At 36.3% G+C, this 20,993-nt stretch overlaps 1 protein-coding gene across 1 annotated transcript in view; it reads left to right on the forward strand.

The window, feature by feature from the left end:
- The window catches only part of WDR72 (WD repeat domain 72), a 128,197-nt gene that overhangs the window by 73,578 nt on the left and 33,626 nt on the right, over positions 1–20,993 (forward strand). Inside the window, exons 17-18 of the mRNA XM_055793766.1 lie at positions 2,919–3,001; positions 9,971–10,082. Coding sequence (XP_055649741.1) covers positions 2,919–3,001; positions 9,971–10,082 — 195 coding nt within the window. The remainder of the gene's footprint in view (positions 1–2,918; positions 3,002–9,970; positions 10,083–20,993) is intronic.

Below are 20,993 nucleotides of genomic sequence, written 5' to 3' on the forward strand. Positions count from 1 at the left end.
TACATTGATCTGAGTTTCTAAACATGTTTTCTAGCAATCTGAAAAACAGAAATTTACTAAGACAAATACTGTTGCCTCCCCCCTCCCCTATCTCCCTCATCACCATTACATGCCTGTGCGATGATATATGCGGCCCTTCAAGCAAACTGTTGCCTTAGTAATACAAGAGTCTTCTTGACTGTTCAATAATGCCCTTAGACTTTTGGCTTGGGGAAAGAATAAAGTAATCTTTTCACGTTAATGTCCCACAGGCAATTGTTCACCAGTCTTGGCTTTGCAAGCCAGTCTGAGTTTATGTTTACAGTATGTAAGTAACCAAAGAATGTTTAAATAAAACCCGGAACAGAATACGGCTCTTTGTCAGTATGCGTTAACTAACAAATATAGTGTTCCTGTTATAGGCTAGATCCTGTCTAGACTGATCACACGAATGCTTTCAAGTCAAGTCTTGACCCTCTGCTATGTAAATAGCCTTCATGTCCCTATCTAAAATCAGGTTTTAGTGTACCTTTTCTTCTGTTGCTCATATTCACCATAACTGTGGAATGGCTTGTTGGAAGAAAGATGGAACATAAGGTCAGGTGACAATAGAAAATAAGTAGGTGAAGGGTGGGGAAATGGTGTAGAGGTAACTAAAGTATTTGTGGACATAAAAATAGCTTTACTGAGTGACCTAAAACTTCTGAGGTAATGTAACTTGTATCCCATATCTCCTAGTTCAGTTATCTGATTTGCAAATTAAAATCTTCCGTAAGAATTGCAGCGCTCTCAGATGTTTTAGGAATGACCAGTTCTTTAGCATCGAGGACATACTGGACAGTAGAACAGGCAATGCTAAAACTTGATTCTGCTGATGTTTCTGGACTTTCTGTACATATTTACATGTGTGCAAAGAGATGGGAACAAAACCAAATTTAAATAGGAGGTTTTAATGCTTTTTTGCATACAGAGACATGAAACTTAAGTACTGCAACAGAGGACAAGGATAAATGATAGGTACCATGTTGGCTGTACTGTTCTTCATCAGCGGGCACACTTGCTGAAAGACTGTTTTGTGTTTAAACCAGAGTTAGCCTCAGGTTGGTTTTTGAATCAGTAAGAACTATAAAAGCTATTAATTCACATTGGCGTTGCTTGACTCTTTCCTCGCATCCAAGATTTTGGTGACCTGGTTCTGTCCCACAGGGGAAACTCAACTGTAAACTCAGTAGGTTCATACTAAAGAAATCAGTTGTAAATTGTGGGGTGTAGGTTTGAAATAATAACATTGAGGTTCGACACAGCAAAGTTTCCAAAATGGGAGAAAAAAGAAAACAGCATAATTCTTCCTGATATATAAAGAAATCACATAAAACTCAAATTAAAACATGAGAAATGGAGAGGTTAATCTTTGACTGATCAGTTCTGTGTCTCTTATTTTGTCATCCCTTTTTATGTTTTCGTATTAGCCTTTACATTTTGTATTATGGTAACATGCCATGTCAGCTGTCAGAGATAGAAAATAAAACATTTGCTTTTATCTCATCTTTCTGTAAAATTATATTAAATGCTCTAGTTTTCTTTTTTCCTTTTTCATTCTTTTTTTATCATACCTGTGTGTATGTTTCTACATATGTTTATATATAATATCAGATACTGACAAAGTTAATACAGTCATTTACTGAATAGCATACTGCTCCCATTCAGACTACATTAGCGTACCTGTAGAGGAATGAAGCTGGGTTAATTAGCATTGATAATATACAGCTGTGGGTTGGCTTCAGGGGTAGCGGGTTGGCTGATGTAGACAAGGTGCAGCTGTGGCTGGTTCTGTTAAGAGGTTGGGCAGCCAAGGAAGAGAGAGGAGGAAGAGGCAGAGAGAAAGTGTGAGTGCCCTGGATGAGGAGACACTAGGAGAAGGCAGCAGAAGGAGTAGCATGAAGAGTATGTTGGTATGAGATAGTAAAAGACCTTGTTGTAGCCAGCTAGTTTGGAGAGTGCTGTGACACGTACCCTCTTCACTTTGCAAGATGTAGGTACTTATGTGGTTTTTTTCAGACCTCAGTCCTCGCTGCAGGAATCCAACATTTAATCAAATGACAGCATTGTGTGATCGGGATGCTTCTGAGCCTTAGTGTTACTGCAGCACTGACAGCTGCTATTTACAATTCAGTTTCTGCTTCTTGAGACATACAGTACTGGCAATCAGAGATTCTTGTGTGGATTCAAAGGATCGTACAATCAATTTACCCAACGTATATGTCTGGCAACAAACATTGTATTAAAGTATTGAGCTGTCACACTTGTTTGTCAAAGTCCAAATGAAGAACTGGACTAAAACAGTACAGCTGCCAGTTCAAAGTATGCCTTGCTGTGACAATAATCTGAAATTCAGGATGGATAGTAACAAAACTCACATGCAAATCCATAAATTTAACATCTTTCTTAACTGCGAGTGTAACTGGTGAGCCACCAGCTATGTGACATCTTGACCACAGCTAGTATTGTTGCCCTGTATTAGAAAAGTAAATCAGAAGGAACTGTAACTACACAAAATGTTATTGAATATATTTTTGCATAGACTGTACTACTATGTTTTAAAGGTAAAGAAACACTTTCTGAAGTAGTTTTAGAATTTGTATCACAAAAATCCATCGTGAGGTAGTCCAAATCAAAAAGTATTTTCAATATCTTTAAAAAATTATTATGAAAACATACTCTGTGGTATATCAGACCTCTGTTCAAAAAAAAACCAAAAACCAAAACATCTTGATTTAGGATAAATGTTCAAACAATATATTGTCTGAACACTTTATGCATACTTTTTCAGATCTTTTCAGGTATGTTGCTGAAGTGAAAAACTGAAAATGTTAAATATCTTTCTATTTGCGTACTTCTGTGTATATTGTCAGTTCACAAATTATGTATGTGTTTTTCAGGTAAAAGTAGATATCATTCCCCAGACTCTGGGAGTGTTTCATTGCTGAAACTCATTTATTGTTGGAGTGACCAATCTATAAAGGTAGGAAATAGCCAGTGTCATTTGTTGCAAAGTTAATCCTTAATAACATTTGCTGTAACTTAATATTTGGAATTTGTATACTGACATAATAGTTATGGAATTATGGTGAAATTATTACATGAACTGTGCTGTTCAGATCTATGGGCAGCACATTATCATTTTGGTATGATATATGCTACTCATGAAACTCTTTTGCCTTAAAGTACATGTTTAGATGTGGGAAAGTAACGGTCCTACTAGTCTCTAATCTAGGTGATCTTGTTCATAGCATGCGTTTAAAAAAATATGTTTAAATTGTTTTAGTTACCTGTTCTCTAACAACCGGATGTAACTTGCATTACAAATGCCATTTTATGCTCCAGGAAAATAAAGGCCAAAATAAGGAAAGTGTCGCTATACCAATGTAGTATTATAGAAGAAACGGAAAATGCCTTCTTAAAGGGATAAATATTTAATCCCAAATCCTTGTTTATTAGAACACTCTTCAAGAATAACTTAGTTATGTATTCCCAGCTCAGATGAAGCTCATGCCTATTGTTAGTGAAGAATCTGATGTCTTGAGAAGTAAATTACCGTTTCTTGATAGTTGACCGGTAACTGTGAAATAGTCTGAACAGTGAAATCTAGAGACCATTTTTCATTTTGGAAACATGCACTTAGATAAAGGTATTTGGTAGCTTGAGCGAATTAATGTTCAGGAATACGAAACTCAAGACAGTATACTAGGACCACAAGAGATTTTACGCCAGAAAAGGGAGGTGCCTGTTACAACTTTATGATACTTTTAAAATTGCATGCAACTCTCTGCTGCATCTCTAGTGCAAAGAGTATTTTCCAGACCGGAGGTGTGCAGGGGTACTGCAGTGATAGTCCCCTGTTCTGTTAGATAGCCAGTAATAGTTTCTGCAAATACTCACATTCAATTGAATTCAGAGTTTTATCTTGACCTTATCAATTTTTTGTATCCCCACTGTCTGCACATCTTCCATATCATTTCAGCATTCTACTTCTCTCACAAACTATCCCTGTTGCTCTTAAAATAAGTTTTTTCCTTTTTTGAATCCTTTTAATAATAATAAAAATAAATGAATACAGGACCTCAGTTTCAATAGTTGCATTAGTCATGTGAAATCCATATAATGTCTTGCTGACCTGGTCAGCCACTGAAACTATGGAGTTCAATAGCCATGAAACTTGTATCTGTAGGGTCACTGACTATGTGGGATCTGTGTATTCATGTTTTCCGATTACTTTAGTGACTGATTAGTTTATACAATGATAATAGTCTTTACTACAGAAGGTTATTGGGCAGGAAAATAAGACATAGAATAAGCTACCTCACACTTTTTTCATCTGAGAAGTTTAAATTTAAGATGCTGAAATTGTCAGGTACTGCATATATCATGCTGTCAGTGCTTCCCAAATTTTAGCATTATTCAGACAGTAGCAATAAGCTTTGTTAATCTGCTTTGTAGTGCAGATTTTGGGTTGCTTGCAGCCAAACTGCTGTAAACATTTCAACATTCAAAATTATGTCTGATGTTGGCAATAGATGTGGGTATTCAGCAATGAATGATTTATACAAAATTATTATTTTTGTTGATAGTAGGGTGGCTTTTTTAAACCTTCCTTTATACAAACACAGATTTATGGCCAATTTATTAATCCTGAGCAGCCTTATTAAGCACTCATGTACACTTACCCAAAACATCACTAGTTACCCTGCTTTTAAAAACTTTCCTTGTTGTTATCTTCAGTGGAGGATACTGGCTCTCGGACATGACCAAAAGGACTTGTCATTTATAGATTCCTCATCTCCTTACAATGCTGTAACAGCTTCTGTGCAAACAAGGAAACTGAAAAACCTGCTGCAAACGATTGATTGGGGTTTTACTGACTGAAAGTTGAAGGGTGGAGGGAGCTCTCTTTCTGTCTTAAATTTTAAAAATGCTTATATTTTTAAAATATTTTTAGGGTGTTTTTTCCCCAGATGATTTTAAACAAAAGGCCATCTTCATGCATTTTGCTGTTCTTTCATATAAGATATAGCTTGTTGTTGCCACATTCCCATCCCGCCCAGAAGTCACTTAAGTGTACTCATCTTTTCAGATAGATACAAAGAAAAAAAGCTTGCCCTGAAACTTTTATTATGAGGAAACAGTGTTTGCATTTCTGACCTTAATTGTCCTTACTCTATATTTAAAATAGTCTGTTCCTCAGTTAAAACAAAGACCTGTCACAGATAGATTTATTTTTTTGTATAATAATAGTATATTATTGAAGCTTTATGGAACCTTTTTGGCTGAAAAAGTGAACATTAAAATGAAACTTCAAAAAAAAGTTATCAGACTAGTCAAACTGCAGTCCAATCAAAATATTTTGCCTGTTGTTGACTCTAGCAGATACAAGGATATTTTCTTCTACTGGAAGGATTTCTTTGATTCTTATTTCCTTGCTCTTCCTAGCTCCTTAGTCTTAAAATCATAGATGTTAAAATGCCTTCTCCCTATGTCTTTATTCAGGCATTTCAAGAGGAAGAGTACAATAGCAAATAATTTGCTTCCTTTTTTCCTGCTCTATGAAGTTAGTTCTTGTTAGGTTGACTTTCCTGAAGATTAAATTCCTTTATCTCTTCACAAAAATGATTATAGGACAGGGTAAGCTTCCTTCTGCAATGTATTTTAATTCCTGAGCTGGACAACCATTTGCAAAACAGAGTAAACGACCCTGTTTCCAGTGCCCCCCTTCCGTTTTCAGCGCTAATCTCAGCAAAGAAATTCAACACTAAACATGGCAGTGAGTTTTTCATTTAAACTTTAGTAGGTCAGTAGTTTCACTAACATCGTATTAAGCATACAGTCTTCACATCTGTGGTCAAGGATTTTAGTTACATGACATGTGGGCGATCTGTCATACAGGGTGCCCACTGATGGGACTTCAGCAGTTTGCCTTTCTGTTATGTACGGCAGGGTCAGGGCTCAGTGCCGTGACGTACTGTGGAGCTTTAGCCCAGCTGGTGCTAAGCCTCACACAGCCGCTTGCTCACTCCCCCCATGTCATGATGGGGGAGAGGATTGGAAGAGAAGTGAGAAATCTCATGGGTTGAGATAAAGGCAGTTGAATAGGTAAAGCAAAAGCCGCGCACACAAGCAAAGCAAAACAAGGAATTCATTCACCACTTCCCAGCGGCAGGCGGGTGTTCAGCCATCCCCAGGACAGCAGCGCTCCATCATGGGTAACAGTTACCTGGGAAGACAAATGCCATCACTCTGGACACACACACACACAACCTTGTTCTTCCCCCAGCTTTAAATGCTGAGCATGATGTCCCATGGTGTGGAATATCCTTTGGGTCAGCTGGGGTCAGCTGTCCTGGCTGTGTCCCCTCCCAGCTTCTTGTGCCCCCCAGGCTGCTTGCTGGTGGGGGTGTGAGAGGCAGAAAGACTTTGGCTCTGTGTTGGCACTGCTCAGCAGGAACCGCAACAACACTGTGTCTAGCACAACCCAAAACACAGCCCCATACTAGCTACTGTGAAGAAAATTAACTCTGTCCCAGCCAAAACCAGCACACATACCTGTATAATTATCATTATACATTATCAGATCGATTACTTACACCTTCATAATCAGTAGGAGTTATACTTCCGTTCCTCCTAGTCCTGAGTTACCTGGACATCGAGTCAACTCTAACCTTGAAAGAGTCCTGTAATCTATTGCCAACATCAGACATAATTTTGAAAAGAGTCCCAAGTAATAAGACCCTGTTAGAACCTGGATGCATTAATTCAGGAGCTTCATCAGAAATACAGTTTATACAGCTTCAGCATACAACATTTAGGTCCTGATTCGAAAGTCCTCTACTGCCATCCTAATGTTGCAGTATTCCTTTTCTGTACAAGAAAATTTGTTTCCTCTATTATCAGCTAGCTATTTAGTAGTGTCCCCTTAGGAAAACTATTGATGCCATATTTAGAACTCTGACATAATCATCTGCATTAGGAATATTTTAGCCTCCCTCTTTCACCAGCAGAAAAAGATACACACTGTGGAGGGACTGCTGAGATTTTGAGAGGAATAATGATATCAGGACTTCCTCATCTCTTTCTATTGATTCCTGCAGTGCACCTGTATTTTTTTTTTCACCTCAGTTACTTCATTTCTGTTAGTATCTAAAATAAGGCGGGATGAATCTGAGATACATTACAAAGGACTTTACTTTCAAAGAATAAACCACTTCATGTTAAGGCCATTGCAGAGACTAGTAGTAAGAAGCTAGTATCTTCTTTCCTGGTGCTCAACTTTACAGTAATTTCTCCAACAAGCTCTAAATGCATTTGTTTTTACAGCATTTGTGTCTACCTGAAGCCACCTGACTTCAGTATCAGTGTGTAGACAACTTTTCTGACAGTTACTGTCCAGAATTAGAGGAAAGCAGACTGAATAATAAAAGTCTGATGTTTTGTTCTGTATTTTTTTTTGGTTCCTAATGCAACTGTGTTATGGAGGCACCTGGGAGGCAGTTTCTGCAAGGCCCAGCCCTGTAGAGGTTACGGCCTGAGCAATAACCAGGAATGATGTCTATTGACTTCTCTCCTTAGACCTACTCTTTTTAAAGAGAATAGTAATCCTTCAAAGTAACTGATTACGTTATATCGCCTTTCTACACGTTGTATAGATGTAACAGTACAGTTTGCCTCAACTTTCCTTCCCTTGCCTTTTCAAATTGTTCTCTAGTATTGCTGCTGCATTGTCAATTATCTTTCACTCCTTAATATCTGCATTTATAGTTGGGCATATGCTATTTATACTTCTCATGCATAAAAGAAGCATGATTTTTGTCGTATTTCACAATCCAGTCTATAAAACAGCTAGTATTTACAACAGTGGTTACAATTATGGGGAGAGGGGGGGAAATGAACGTGTATGTTAGCAGGCAACAAGGTAGCAAACGTGTATGTAATGCAGAAGGGCATTAAAGGAAAGTGTAAACTGTCTGAGAAAATGGAAGGTGCTCATGTAGATTTTTGTTAGAAACAGGCAAAGCTTTTGGAGACTTTTATACTTGGTGATAAAAATAGATGAGTTATATGAATTCTTGGGAAGATGCAGCGGGAGGATAAAACTGAATGTGAAAGTCAGCATTGTGGAAATGCAGATTCAACAAAATGATAGACAAGTATCATGCAGAGATGTACGGGTGCCTCTATAGTATCATGTGTTTATTTTGTTTTAAGATGTTAGAGGAAATTACATTACAAATTGTATCTGGCTGGCATGCACAGCAGTGGTATGGGTAATGAATATCTGATCCAGATTAGTGACAGGGTCTTAGCAGATCAGAACACCATGAAAAACACATACTGTTTGTAATTCTTTTGTGTACCCTGTAAGAGGTGGTTTGGCTTTTTTTTGGTCAAAAATTTTCCCAGGACAATGGAAACGTGTCTGTGTTTCTTTCTCTTTCTTAATTATTGTAGATATATTGTAAGAGTCTGCTGTAAAGTCAGGCTCTGTAATCCCCAAAGCTTAGGTTGTACGGATGTGAGGAATTGGTTTCCGCTGTAAAATAAAGTGCTATTTTAACAAGATGAAGGTTTGTGCTGTGTTAAAGCACATAGGGCTGAGTTCACTTGCTGTGAACTCTTACGCTGTGGACCTGACTATGGTATACTTGGCTGCGATAAAGGATTTTGTCACAAAGGACACCTACAGCCTTTGTTCTGCTTAATGATTTGAATTTACAAGGGCAGCTAGAAATGTGATTGAGGACAGCCTGCGAATTCACTGTACTTGATTAGTGGGATGAAGCTGTCTCTCTTACAGGCAGTCTGAGAAAGCCTGCATACATCAACTTCAATTCATATTAAACTTAAATATTTTTAATAGACTGTTTCTAAAATAAATATAATGTAAATGTAAAATATTTCTATATAAACATATTTAACTTAAAACATTCGTATTCCATTTAAGTTCATATTTAAGTTGAGGTGGAATACACTGTTCTGGAAACTTCAGATTTTCTCTGTCTTTCAGGAAGTTTCTTGTACTTGAGAGCGAATACCTTCCTGAGGGGGGAAAACTGTATTTCTTTTCTGGGGGAAATACCAAATGAAGAGAAGGCACACGTGCTGCCATTCTGCAGCATGCTGAATTTTAGACTGAGTAAGGATTGCAAAAGTTTGGATCTGTTGTGTAAGGTGTTATAAACATCTCAAGTCTTTAAACTTTCTCAGTTCTCCTGGGGCTTCTCTGCTAAAGTAAAAAGAAAAGTGATAACCCCACCATACAGTCTCCACACTGCTTTGTCCTAACACTCATACATGGTGCGTCGGTTATTGCAAGTGCCATTTATAGGTTGTTCATAATTCAGCAGATGTTCCTTTTGCATAAGAGAAGTTTGAGGAATGGTATTTCTCTTCGTTAGACAAAAAAATATCGGTTTATCATGTTTGTGCTAAAGGAATTAATAGAGGATCACCACTAATAGCAAAACATTCTTTAAGCTTTTCAGAGAGAGACTAAATATCAAAAAATCTTAAAAAGTCAAAATACGAGGTCCTTCTGCAGTCTATGAAGCATTTTTCTACATCAGAAAAAATGAAGATATTTCTTATCAGCTGTTACCACCATGTACTTTACTAATTTATATTGTCATGATCCTTTGGAATCAGGGAGGCAGTAGGCAGGTATTCTGGCTTTGAGATCAAAGAAAATGCATTTTTGATTAGTTGGAAGCAGGCACGATTGACAACTCGGACCATTTGATTGCTATCCAGTTAACTTATTTTTCAGTATGTAAGTAGAGACACATGATTATCACTGTATGAAAGGTATTGGTAAGTGTTGACTTTCTAATGACATTCACTAGAATAGTCTTAAAATTTTGTAGTAGTTATTTAAAATTGTCAAATGCTTAGATAAATAATTGAAGTACTGATATCAGCCAATAATGATTTGCATTTTTGACAGATTATTGAGGCAATGCAAGCGGTGCTTCTGGCAGAAGTTCAAAGGACTATGAATACCTTGAGAAAAACTGCAATCTGCAGAGAGCCATTGGCCATAGTAGAAAATGGAAGTGGTAAGTTTTGAATGGTGCCAAGGACTAAGGAGGGGGATTTGCAACACATTAAAAATGTTTCTTTGCCGCGTAGGTGGAAAATTTACTGGTATATTCTTTTACAAGAACTTTCTCTAGTACTCAGAACAAGGTAGGAGTAAGAGTTCATAATATATTATTTCTGTGTAAGACAAGCCAAACGGCCTATTTCTGACCTTATCAGGCGATGAGTTTTCTCATGTGATTGTCAAGGAGTTAAAGGACTTTCATACTCTCTCATCATCTCTGAACATTACAGAAGAAAGCAAAAACTTTCTTTGATTGTATGATAGTTCTGGTATTGTAGATACATTTGCACATAAATGAAGCAGTGTTTTTGCAATAGTATCAGTAAATAATAAAAAATATTGAAAAGAAGTTTTACAAACTTATCAATGACATCAGAACTTACACAACACTAAAAATTAATTGCTTAAATTTTATAACTTCATAATGTAATATAGAATATTTTATTTTTCTTTTAGAAATAACCTCCCTGCAAGGAGATATCAAATGCATTTTACAATTACATCATATCTTTTTATAAGAAGCTTACTCTTTGCAACTTTACAATGGTGCTAATGTTTATGGTAAAAAATGATTGAACCTGAATTTATGTTATGAAGTTATACCTTTTTTTTTTTGAGCCCATTAGCTGAGTCTTAAAATTAAGTGACCTAAATTTTAGTTCCAATCTTATTAGTGAGCCTTCTCTTGGGAAACTAATTTATAATCTCATTGAGTGTGTGTCTGTCATGAAAATTTGTTACCAATCTGCTTGTTCCAGGATACTAAAAATGAATAGTGATACTTTGCTTCAGGCCACAAAACAAAACGGTGTCTCTATAATTTGGACTGTTGGAATACAGTGAAACTTGAAACACTTCGAATAATTGTCATATATGTGTTTATACTTTGCTTACACGGGGAAGATATCTTTGAATCATTTCATTTTTATGTGGTTTGGGAGAAGATGTGTTCTAACCAAAACCCGCCCAGCTGCAAAATTCATATATGAATTTGATTTCAAATTTCATGAATTTTCAAAGTGTGTTTCTATGTGGTGTTTTGACAAGGGTTACAACAAAAACGGAACTGGAAGTTGCAAATGCAGGTGTCTGCAAATTCCAGATGTGTTTAGGTCTTTGGGTTTGTTTCAAAGCCTTCTCTACTAGATGAAAAAACATTTCTGTAAAGCAGAGTGCTGGAATGATTACAAGAGCCTAGTTGTCAGTTGTTGCTTAATTCTAATTAAGTATTAAGGCTCACGCAAGTTGTGAATTCAGGGGAGTTACTTCAGCTTTCCGCTCTCTGAAAGGGGGATTTGGTTGTTTGTGTGTCTAGTAAAAGATTTTACCATCGTTTTGTTCTTAACCCTATTATTTCAAGGTTATTCAACAAACAACTGGAAAATTGCTTTGCTAGAAAGAGCACAGTGTTCATACTGGCTAGGACTTCTTCATACTTCATGATTTGAACTACATAAATATATCTTGTAAAGCAGAGTGGATTTTCTGACATATTATTGTTCAGCAGTCTAGTATATTCTGGAATAGACGGAAAACATCCAGGAAGGCTGGGAAAGAGATGTTACACTATGAGCATTTAATATCATACTAGCTTTCTTCTTGTTCTCATTTCCATTCGTGTTTTCCCTTGTTGCATTATTTACCACAGTATGTAAATACCACAAATGTTCTTGTTTTGGTTTGTATGGTTTTCTAATATGTGCTGCAAAACTTGATGGATTTGTTTGGAATCAAACACATTTTTTTTGTGATCTCTAATATGTTATAGAGTAAAACTATTTGTGGCATGTAATGAAATACGGTGGCATACAGAAATTATTAAAAACCCACCCAGGTGTAAGTCCACAACCAGTGTAATTACCAAGATAAGTAATCATTTTCTGGGTTTTAGTCATTCATCTGATAGGTATGTAGTCTTATATTTTATTAAATATTCTGTGTTTATGGGTTGTACAGTAGCTGTCATCTTGTGCAACAAGGTAAAGGTTAAATATTGTTTCGGGTTTTTAAGTTATAATTCAAGACTGGGAATCATGCATTCTGACCCAGAGTAAAAGTATCTGAATCTTGGCAGCCATAGTCATTGTATTGCATTTGTGTTTAATTGGAATTAATAATTTGGTCTGGAAATGTGTAACTCAATGAATTTCCACTGAAGTCAACAGAAATTTTCTTTAAAAAGACAAACAGAACTTTCAGGATTTGACCTTCAGTTTTTATTATCTTCAAAGTTTATAGCAGGGGTCCTCAAACATTTTAACCAGGGGGCCAGCGCGCGGATGAAGTGGCAGGGAGTCATCTGCGGCTGCTTGGTTTCCCCCCCCAACCCCCGGTGGCGGCAGGGGGGTCTGTAAATACCGGGGGCCGGATTGAGGACCCTGGGGGGCTGTATCCAGCCTGCAGGCCCTAGTTTGAGGACCCCTGGTTTACAGTATATTATGTAGTTGTTTTTTCAGAAAGAGCCGTACTCCTTAGGAAGCTCCTGCATCCATACTTCATAGTTAAAGGTGATAGCATTTAGACAACAGTTTCACTTGCTGATTAATTTAAAATGCCATCATTTTCTCTGTGGTTCCATACAGACAGAATTGTTTGTTTAATTGAATTTTTTAAAAAAAACCAAACCCATAATATATTTTTTTTCCAGAAACGAAGATAAGGAATTAAAAAAGCTATTCATATAAAGCATGCCAGAGAAAGGGTTAACTGTGTTCTGTCCTAGTACCTTCTCCCATTGTTGCTAAGAGGAAATATAAATGCAAACAGTTGCAATTTCTTCATGTTAATGTCAGAGATAATAATTTTGGACCTATTCCAAACATATTGATACCAATCTTACCATCGATTTCTGAAAGCTTTGCTTCAGTTCTTCAAAGAAACTGAGGTTCTTTTCAATTTCTTTTGAATTCATCGTAATTTTGACAAAAAGTACATTGCAATTTGTGCCTTCTTGCCTTTTTCCTAAATGCTGATAATCTCAGATTAAGGGTACCATTTAACAGCTTGTCAGTGTGGTATTGTTTTCCACTGCCATGTGAGTCAGAGGCAGTGATTGTAAAGTTTTAGGAATCTATTTATCCACTTTATTTACATAAACTAAGAGGAAGTAAATTTGCTGGCATTCTTCCTTCGTTTTTCATTTATTGTATTTGATCTTACAACACACATACCTCATCCATACCCAGCCATGTGCAGAACTTCTTTGATCAGAGGGAAAAGGGTGGTAAAACCACCACTCTTATTCAATAGTCCAGTGATGCGGTACAAAGAAATTGGATAGTCCCTCCTGCAGTTGATGGGAACCATTCCCTTCCACAACAGCAATTCATTGCTTATCCTCAAGGCATTTTGCAGTGAGTCATCTACAGGATTTTTTCCACTTTTCATGGAGATCTCGAAGTATTTGCAAGGGTAAGAGTTAGAAATGAGATTCCCTCACCTCCAGGTGTGTGGTGCGTGTAGGACTGTGATCTGCTTTTAGCTACTGCGCTGAAACAGTTTCCTATGTGTCATTCTTGAATGCCTATTTCTTCTAATGCATAGGTAGCCAAAACTGTCTCATCTGAAACAGTGTTATAGCATACAAGTTCTGGAATTGTGTGCCTCAATTTTCTGTAAAATGTGAAGAACTGGATTTATTTACCTTTTGAAAAAAAAGTGAGGATAAATATGTTTAAGATGTTAATGCTCAGATAATAAATTGAGGAACTGATGTATGTGATATTCTAGGAATGCCAAAAACTGGAAAAGTGAAAGGAAAGCATGAAGTATAGGATGTATTCCTAAATGCAGATATTATTTTAACTGCCTCTTATATTTGTGAAAAAATTTAAATGTAAAAAATCACACCACTAAGACTAGCTTGCAATAAATTCTGGTTACCACTTAAAAATTCCAAGTTTAAGTAACTGCTAATGTTTCAGGCTTTTAGGTTTATTTGAAAGCTATTTAGCTATAACCTCATCTTTTGTATGTGGTTTTGGAGCTCTTTATTCAATTAAATAAATTGGTTCTTGCAGGAAAAAAAGCTTTTGCTGATAAATACTAGAGCAAAATTAATGGTGGTAATTGAATTCCTTAGGTTAGTGTAAAGAATTGTCAAAGACTTATCTAGAATATAACAATATGTTTTGTTAAAATGAGGAGTCCACTTGGTAATGGTAAATCAATGAAAGGCGGGATATAACAGCTTCTGTTCACTAGAAAAGTGTAGTGACCTGCAGCAGAGGGTTTCAAACACTTCTATTGTAAGGGTTTCAGAAATCTGTCCAGTCGTGGATAACTTTTTTTTATGTCAACTCTTAGGAAGTCATTCTGTGGCTGTGTGTCTCTCTAAAGCAAAAATGAATCTTGCCTGCCTGCAAAGTCTTAAGCTTTTGTCAAGGTAGTGCAGATAAGGAGAAGGGTTGTTCTGTCTCCGATACTTTTTTTCGTATTGCTATCGTGTTACAACCTAGTTCCTTTTCCTATTAGTCCAAATATACGTTCTAACTCCGTATTTAAAAACAAAAGACACCTAAAAGTCAACCGTGAATCTGAGTGTTAGTCGATTTGGACCACTGATATCACAAAGATTACACAGAATTTCAGTGAAAATTCATCCTTTTTTGCCTGATCGCTGGGGAAATAACTTTCAGGGGTGTAAAACGCATTGATACTCTTATTTAGTGTAACTATAATAAGGTAATTTGTGTTGTTTGTGTTCTGGTGAAATACCACATGCCCAGAAAACTTTGAACATCATCTTGAGGAATCAATGTCTGGCTTAACATTTTATGTTCAGATAAATGTACATTTGTCCTCATATCTTTACATTTCCCTTACCATGTTAGTTTCAAGTTTGGATTTGGGCTTGTGATGCATTCAGTCTTTGAAACTGCTTGCCTTGCTGTGGCTGGGTTCCATATCCCACACGAACCAAGTAATCAAGTAAAATCTGGAAAAAGGTGTCAGGACAAAATGTGCTGGAGTCCTAGAAACTCACATAACCAGAAAATGAAAAACTGTAGGTGCAGCTTTTGGGAAATGTTTCTCTTGTGGATTGACTACTTGTACAATCAGGGATTAAATCAGTTCAGGGGAGGGGGGGAACTTGTGGAATGATTTCTGATAAAAGAAGAAAAAGCTTAAGGGAAGAGCAGATTAGGATACAAAGGAACTGGATGTGAAAAGAAAAAAATCTAGGAAAAATGGAGAAGAAAAAATTATAATAGAAGCATGGTGATACGAACACGTACAAAAGATTACCAGCTTTCCAATGGAAATCACAACCAGGAAACTGGTTGCTGATTAAAAAAATTCAAGAATAGAATTTGATCCTATATCTGATACCATGAAGGTTATTGAGATTAGTTGGAACCAGGAAATGAGGAAATTTTGACAGTGTGCATTATTTTGGATTGAAAGAAATGGTGAAAAAAAGATAATTAAATGCACACAGTTAAGAATCCACGAATCCCAGCAGCATAGATTTTGAAAAGCATAAGAGAAAACACATCTTTTTTAGGCACATTCCAATCTCATGAAAGAAAAAAAGACAGTTCAGTTGTCTGGAAGAAAACCAAGTACAATAAGAGGCATCTTTCACTATGACAGATATCCTAAAGAAAAGTGAAGGTTTTGTGTTAGTTTTTATAACCTATTTGTTAAACTCACAAATTTTACTGATTGTGTGTGTGTATATATGTATAGATATATATGTATATGCAGATATTTGAAGGAACCTAAGGTGATTTACCCTGTGCAGGCTGTTTACAGATTTTATTGCTTTAGAGGAACCAATAGTACTTCCTGCTGCTTTCTCAGATGAGTTTGTTTTTTCTAGGGTATTGGGTTAAGTATCTTCTGTTTGGCATATGATGATCTAGAGTATGTCTCCAGAGCTTATGTTTCTGCTGGCCAAAAAATAAGTGCAACAGGGCTAATAGATTGCACTTAGCAGTGATGAAATTAAATTTGCATGAACCCACTCTTAATTCTTTTCAAGAACAACATTTCCACTTTATATCAAAATTCTGTTTACAAAATATATTGCAGCTGATCTGGGTAGGTCAGAGTCCTAAGTCATATTGAAATATGAATCAGGCCACCATTTTTGTGAGGTAAGCATAGGTTTTGGTAAAAATGAGTGCGAATGTTGACATGAAGTAGTTCTTTACACTTCAGGAATTGTTCTCATACATGGAGCCTCCAAAATGTTCTTCTGAGCCTCACAATGCCTGTGATTAAAACATGTAGTATTTCAAATTAAACTGATCAAAACTGTCCCTCTTCCTATGTAGTCTCTCTGTGCTTTGAACTATTTCTGAACTTTAGGATTACTTTTAGGGCAATATCTGAACCAAACACTCCAATCATACTTTCTTGCAGTTGTTATTTTTCGACTGATTTGACTTTTGGCTTCAGGTACCTTCCTGCCTGGCATCTCTCACATCTTTCCAGTTCAGCCCTCTTCTCCTGTTACATGTTGCATATTCAGCCCAGATTCTTCCAGGCTGTTTTATTCCTTTACATTCTCATCTTCCACTTCATCTTTTCCTGAGAAAAAAGAATGTTAAATATTTTCTGCAAAATGAAACTTCCTTTCTCTGTCCACTCTATTCTTATTAGTGCAAATATTTCAGCCAGTAAGAACAGAAAGTTTTTTAGATGGAACTGAAGTTTTGTGCTCTTGGACAAGTTCACGCACATTAACAAAATTCATTAAACTATTAGACTTGCTTCAGGCTGTTTTAAAAAATTCTCTGGCAGGCCAATTTTGTGTGTGCGTGCAGTAGCAATAAGCAGCATAAGAAATGATTGTATAATCAACATTTCATCACTATTAATGAGAATTAGATTCATCTGTAATCTCGTTTTAGTCTGTGAAACAGCAAACCAATTAATCTAGCATTTTTTTGATGAATGGACTTTGAGTATAAGCTGGTGACAGCAGTAGCTTTCTTCTGTACTGAATATGCATTAAAAATGAGTGTATTATATCCTAGTTTCATATTACAAATATTTCCAGTAAGAGAATACAAATCAATGTTACATTTTACCATCTAACCTGCAGTTTAACTATACCACTGTATCATGTCCTATATATCCAATTAAAGCTGTATTTTGATCCAGTAGTCTTTAATATTAGTGGTCAAGTACTAAAGGAAGTAAGCTTAAAGACTTATTCTAGAACTACAGCTTATTTCATTCCATGCGTCATATATTTTACCAGAGAACTCCTTAATGTAGCAGAAATCAGATTTGGTGTGTATTTTTACACAAAATCAAATTGTACAGGCGCCATCTCGGACTCCTCCAAAACATTAGGAACAATGGGATTCGCTGGTCAAGGAGAGGCACTAAGGATGGCATGTATTCTAAATTCAAATGCACAATGTAGTTTGGATAGTTTTATTTTCTATGTGATTTTTTTCAGTGTTTGCTGAATGGGAAGGATCTCTGATGCCTTCTATTTCGATCTTTAAAAGTAAGCACACTCTTTTGGGAGGCTGTTAATACAGACATATAAAATTATCACTGGCTCATTTTTAGCCTTTTACTGTTTATTTAGAAGTTCATTGGGTAAAGGCAAATACAACACAAGTATTCCAAAGGTTTGAAAGCTGGTTCTGAGTTGGGGCTTCAAAATAACAAGCAAAGGAACTGCAAGTACTCCATGTTTAAAGCAGTGTCCCCAGCTTTTTTGGAGCAAGCCTGGTCTCTGTCTTCTGCTGTTTTTTTTTCAACAGCCACTCCTTGTCACACCTCCGTGTTCTGGATGGCTCCTTGCCTATATTGTTCTTCTTAGTCAAACGCAGTGTTCAGACTTGCTAATAGCATGTCATTTGTAATCCTTATAGTTTAGTTGGAACCCTGCTTTTTTTAATGACTAATATAGTATACAGAGCTGTGGGTCAAATAAGCCTCCTGATGTTCCCTTAGAACTGGAAGAGATGTAAACATAGCATGGAAAATAAGTAAGTTACAATGTACTATTTTAATTTCTTGTATGTCATGCTTTTCATCAAGCTGTGTCTGTATAACATAAGTCTTCATCCAAAACATAGTAGAGAGAACAGAACCTGTTGCTTTTCACTCTGGTTTGGTTACGTTTTGAAGTTTGTCATTCTCATATTTTACCTTAGCAATGCTTAGAATCCTTAACCGCTCAGATTCTCTCCTGTCCGTTGTCTGCGCTGTTAACTCACAGGCCTTAATGGTGTTTCCCTGTTTCACGCTATTTGTCCTTCTTTCACTCACCCAGCTTCTGTAAAAGCTTGTGAATAAAACAAAGAAGAAAAAAAAAAAAAAAAGAATATTTTAGTAAGTGCCACACTTCCTCTAGAACTTGTTGTGCTAATAACTCTTGAAAAAGCTGGACATTTTCTATTTATGAGAAGCAGACTGAGGCGGGAGAAAAAAGTACTTCTGTATATAGTCCATTATTAGTACTGAAACAGCCCTGTGCCTATAGCCACAGAGCAGGACACTATCACAGTATTAGAACATCTGGTTTGTATTTATAACACTCGATCTAGGGTTTTTCTGGGCTGTATTCATGTTCTGTAAGCTCCAGCCTCCTGTTACTATTTTTATTAATTTCTTCCTATAAAATTTCTTTGCTGCTTGATGTTCATGTACAAAGTTATGGGTACACGAAGGTCAAGAAAGACTTCTCTCCAGTTCTCTAGAAGGACTGGAGAGATGGATACTTTTCTGAGAAAAGAGGGGTTCAGAAAAGGATGGAGAAGGGGGATGACCCCCAGGTGGAAGAGTTTTCTTCTCCATATTATGTAATTATACTGCTGCCCTGCTTGGAAAAGGTTTGCAGGAATTTGGCAGTACTTTTTTCTTTGGGCTCTGTTGCCTGGCTTTGGCTTATTGTAAATGTAGCCAAATGTACTCCAAGAGGAGTAAAATCTTGCTGAGAGGTTTCAATTGCAGTTAGCTATGACTTCTGTTGTCTTGGGCTGTCGGTAAGCCAGAGCAATCTGCAGTGTGCAGTTAACACTAGTCTTCTTTCATGTGATCAGAATAGCGTTTATTTAATATTGCTTTTTAGGATATGTGAAGCAAAGTACCCCCCAGTGTTGGATCTTGTATATTTGAATCGTCTGGAAGATACAGAATTGGTTCCTAGACTTAGTCTATAACTGTATTTGAAATGTTCCTGTCCCTGAATTTCAGATCATCTGTCTCCCCTAGCTTATATGAAAGGAAATTATAAAATAATATCAACTCCATTATTTAACTAAACAGTAATACAATAATTATCTGGCAGTAAGACAGGTTAAATGCTTTAATAGCATTGTTTGTTTTTTTAAAAAAAAATCCTTGCAGAAAGAGAGAAATTACTTCAAACTACTGTTAATTTTCAGTAAAATGGAATTTTTCCATTATGTTTTTAGTGAAAAACACAGTGAAAGGTGGAACTACTTTATTTATACAAATCTTCTTTATTAGTATTGAAGTTGAGAGTCTAGCTAACACTTATCCAGCAGAGCAGCACAACTTAACAGTACTTGTCTATAATAATGAGAGCAAGACATCAGTCTCAGCAAACAAAAAATGAAAGTAACTCAAAAGAAGGCTTTCTTGCCTATCAAGCTTATCAAGAAAACATTGAACCAGTTGGAGGTACGTATATAGCCATCACTATGTAGAACATATATCAGCAGAACTGTTACTTTTCGGGACAGAGAATGTGTTCACATCCCTGTGTGCAATTCTACACCTTCATGTATTTTTAGAAGTCTTAGTACATCTATTTATATTTTATGTCCCTTCTGTAATCCAGAATCTGTTTTGCTTTTTCTATAAAGATGAGCTCAGAGTTGTTTCAAAGCAGATAAAAATTACTAGTAGAAATATTGTTTCACATTTGCATGGTACATTGAACGAATCAGCACAAGATAACTTCCAAATTCTGAAATTTAGTAAGGATATTGTTTAGTATTTTCCTCTCTCATACGTTGTTCATATTTAGTGTTTCAGCATATGCTTTATTTTAAGACCCAAAGTTAGATCCACCAAGTGTCCCATCTTCAGCATTATATTTTAGTTCTTCAATTGTATTTACTAATAAAGATGGTAACTCAAAATGTCAATGAATACAGAAACCTTTTCAGTACATCAGAGGAAATTTTTTTCTCAAATTCAAAGTTGTATCAGCAGAAGGCTCCCCCACCCCCCTCCCCCTACTCTTGGAAAAATTCAACTTGTGTCACACTTAAGATACCTATCACTAACTCCCTAAAGACCAGATGCCTGTATTGTTCTCATATGATGGATGCTAGTCACATCACCTGCTGCACTACTAGAAGATGCTCAGATAGCCTAGTGAAGAGGGTGAAGAAAGAACCTGAATCCAGGAGGTATTTTCAGTACAATAATTAATAGCTGCTCTATGTATTCTTTTCTTCTGTACCACCCTTGAATGAGGATAAGTTTTGGATTTCCTTTTTCCTTTTCTTTTTTGCCTTAAGCTCCAGAAGTAAATTAAAAAAGAGAGAAACAAAATATATCTGACATAAGTAAAGCACGCCTGCTCAGTTTTATGTACTGATAACGTTCTAGTGCTAAATTTTCTGTTTCTTTTGGACATGAAGAGCTGTCAAGGTTTTGCATCTTACCAGACTGGAGAGTTTAGTGCTGACAATGAACATAAATCTTTGTCTTGACTGAAAAGACAATCTATTTTTTTTATTATGTAAGTTAAGCAGGCACTGGTTTTAATTTGTGTTTTCAGGAAACAGTAGCATTTTGGTATAAATCAGGAAGGTCTTTCAAATATGTGTGTCCCAGATAACCTTAGCAAATTAAAACCATCCTCAACACACAGGAAAGAATTTGTTATTTAATTAGTATGTGTCTCTTGGAAGGT

Source organism: Falco peregrinus, chromosome 1 (assembly GCF_023634155.1).
Source record: "Falco peregrinus isolate bFalPer1 chromosome 1, bFalPer1.pri, whole genome shotgun sequence".
Lineage (NCBI taxonomy): Eukaryota > Metazoa > Chordata > Aves > Falconiformes > Falconidae > Falco > Falco peregrinus.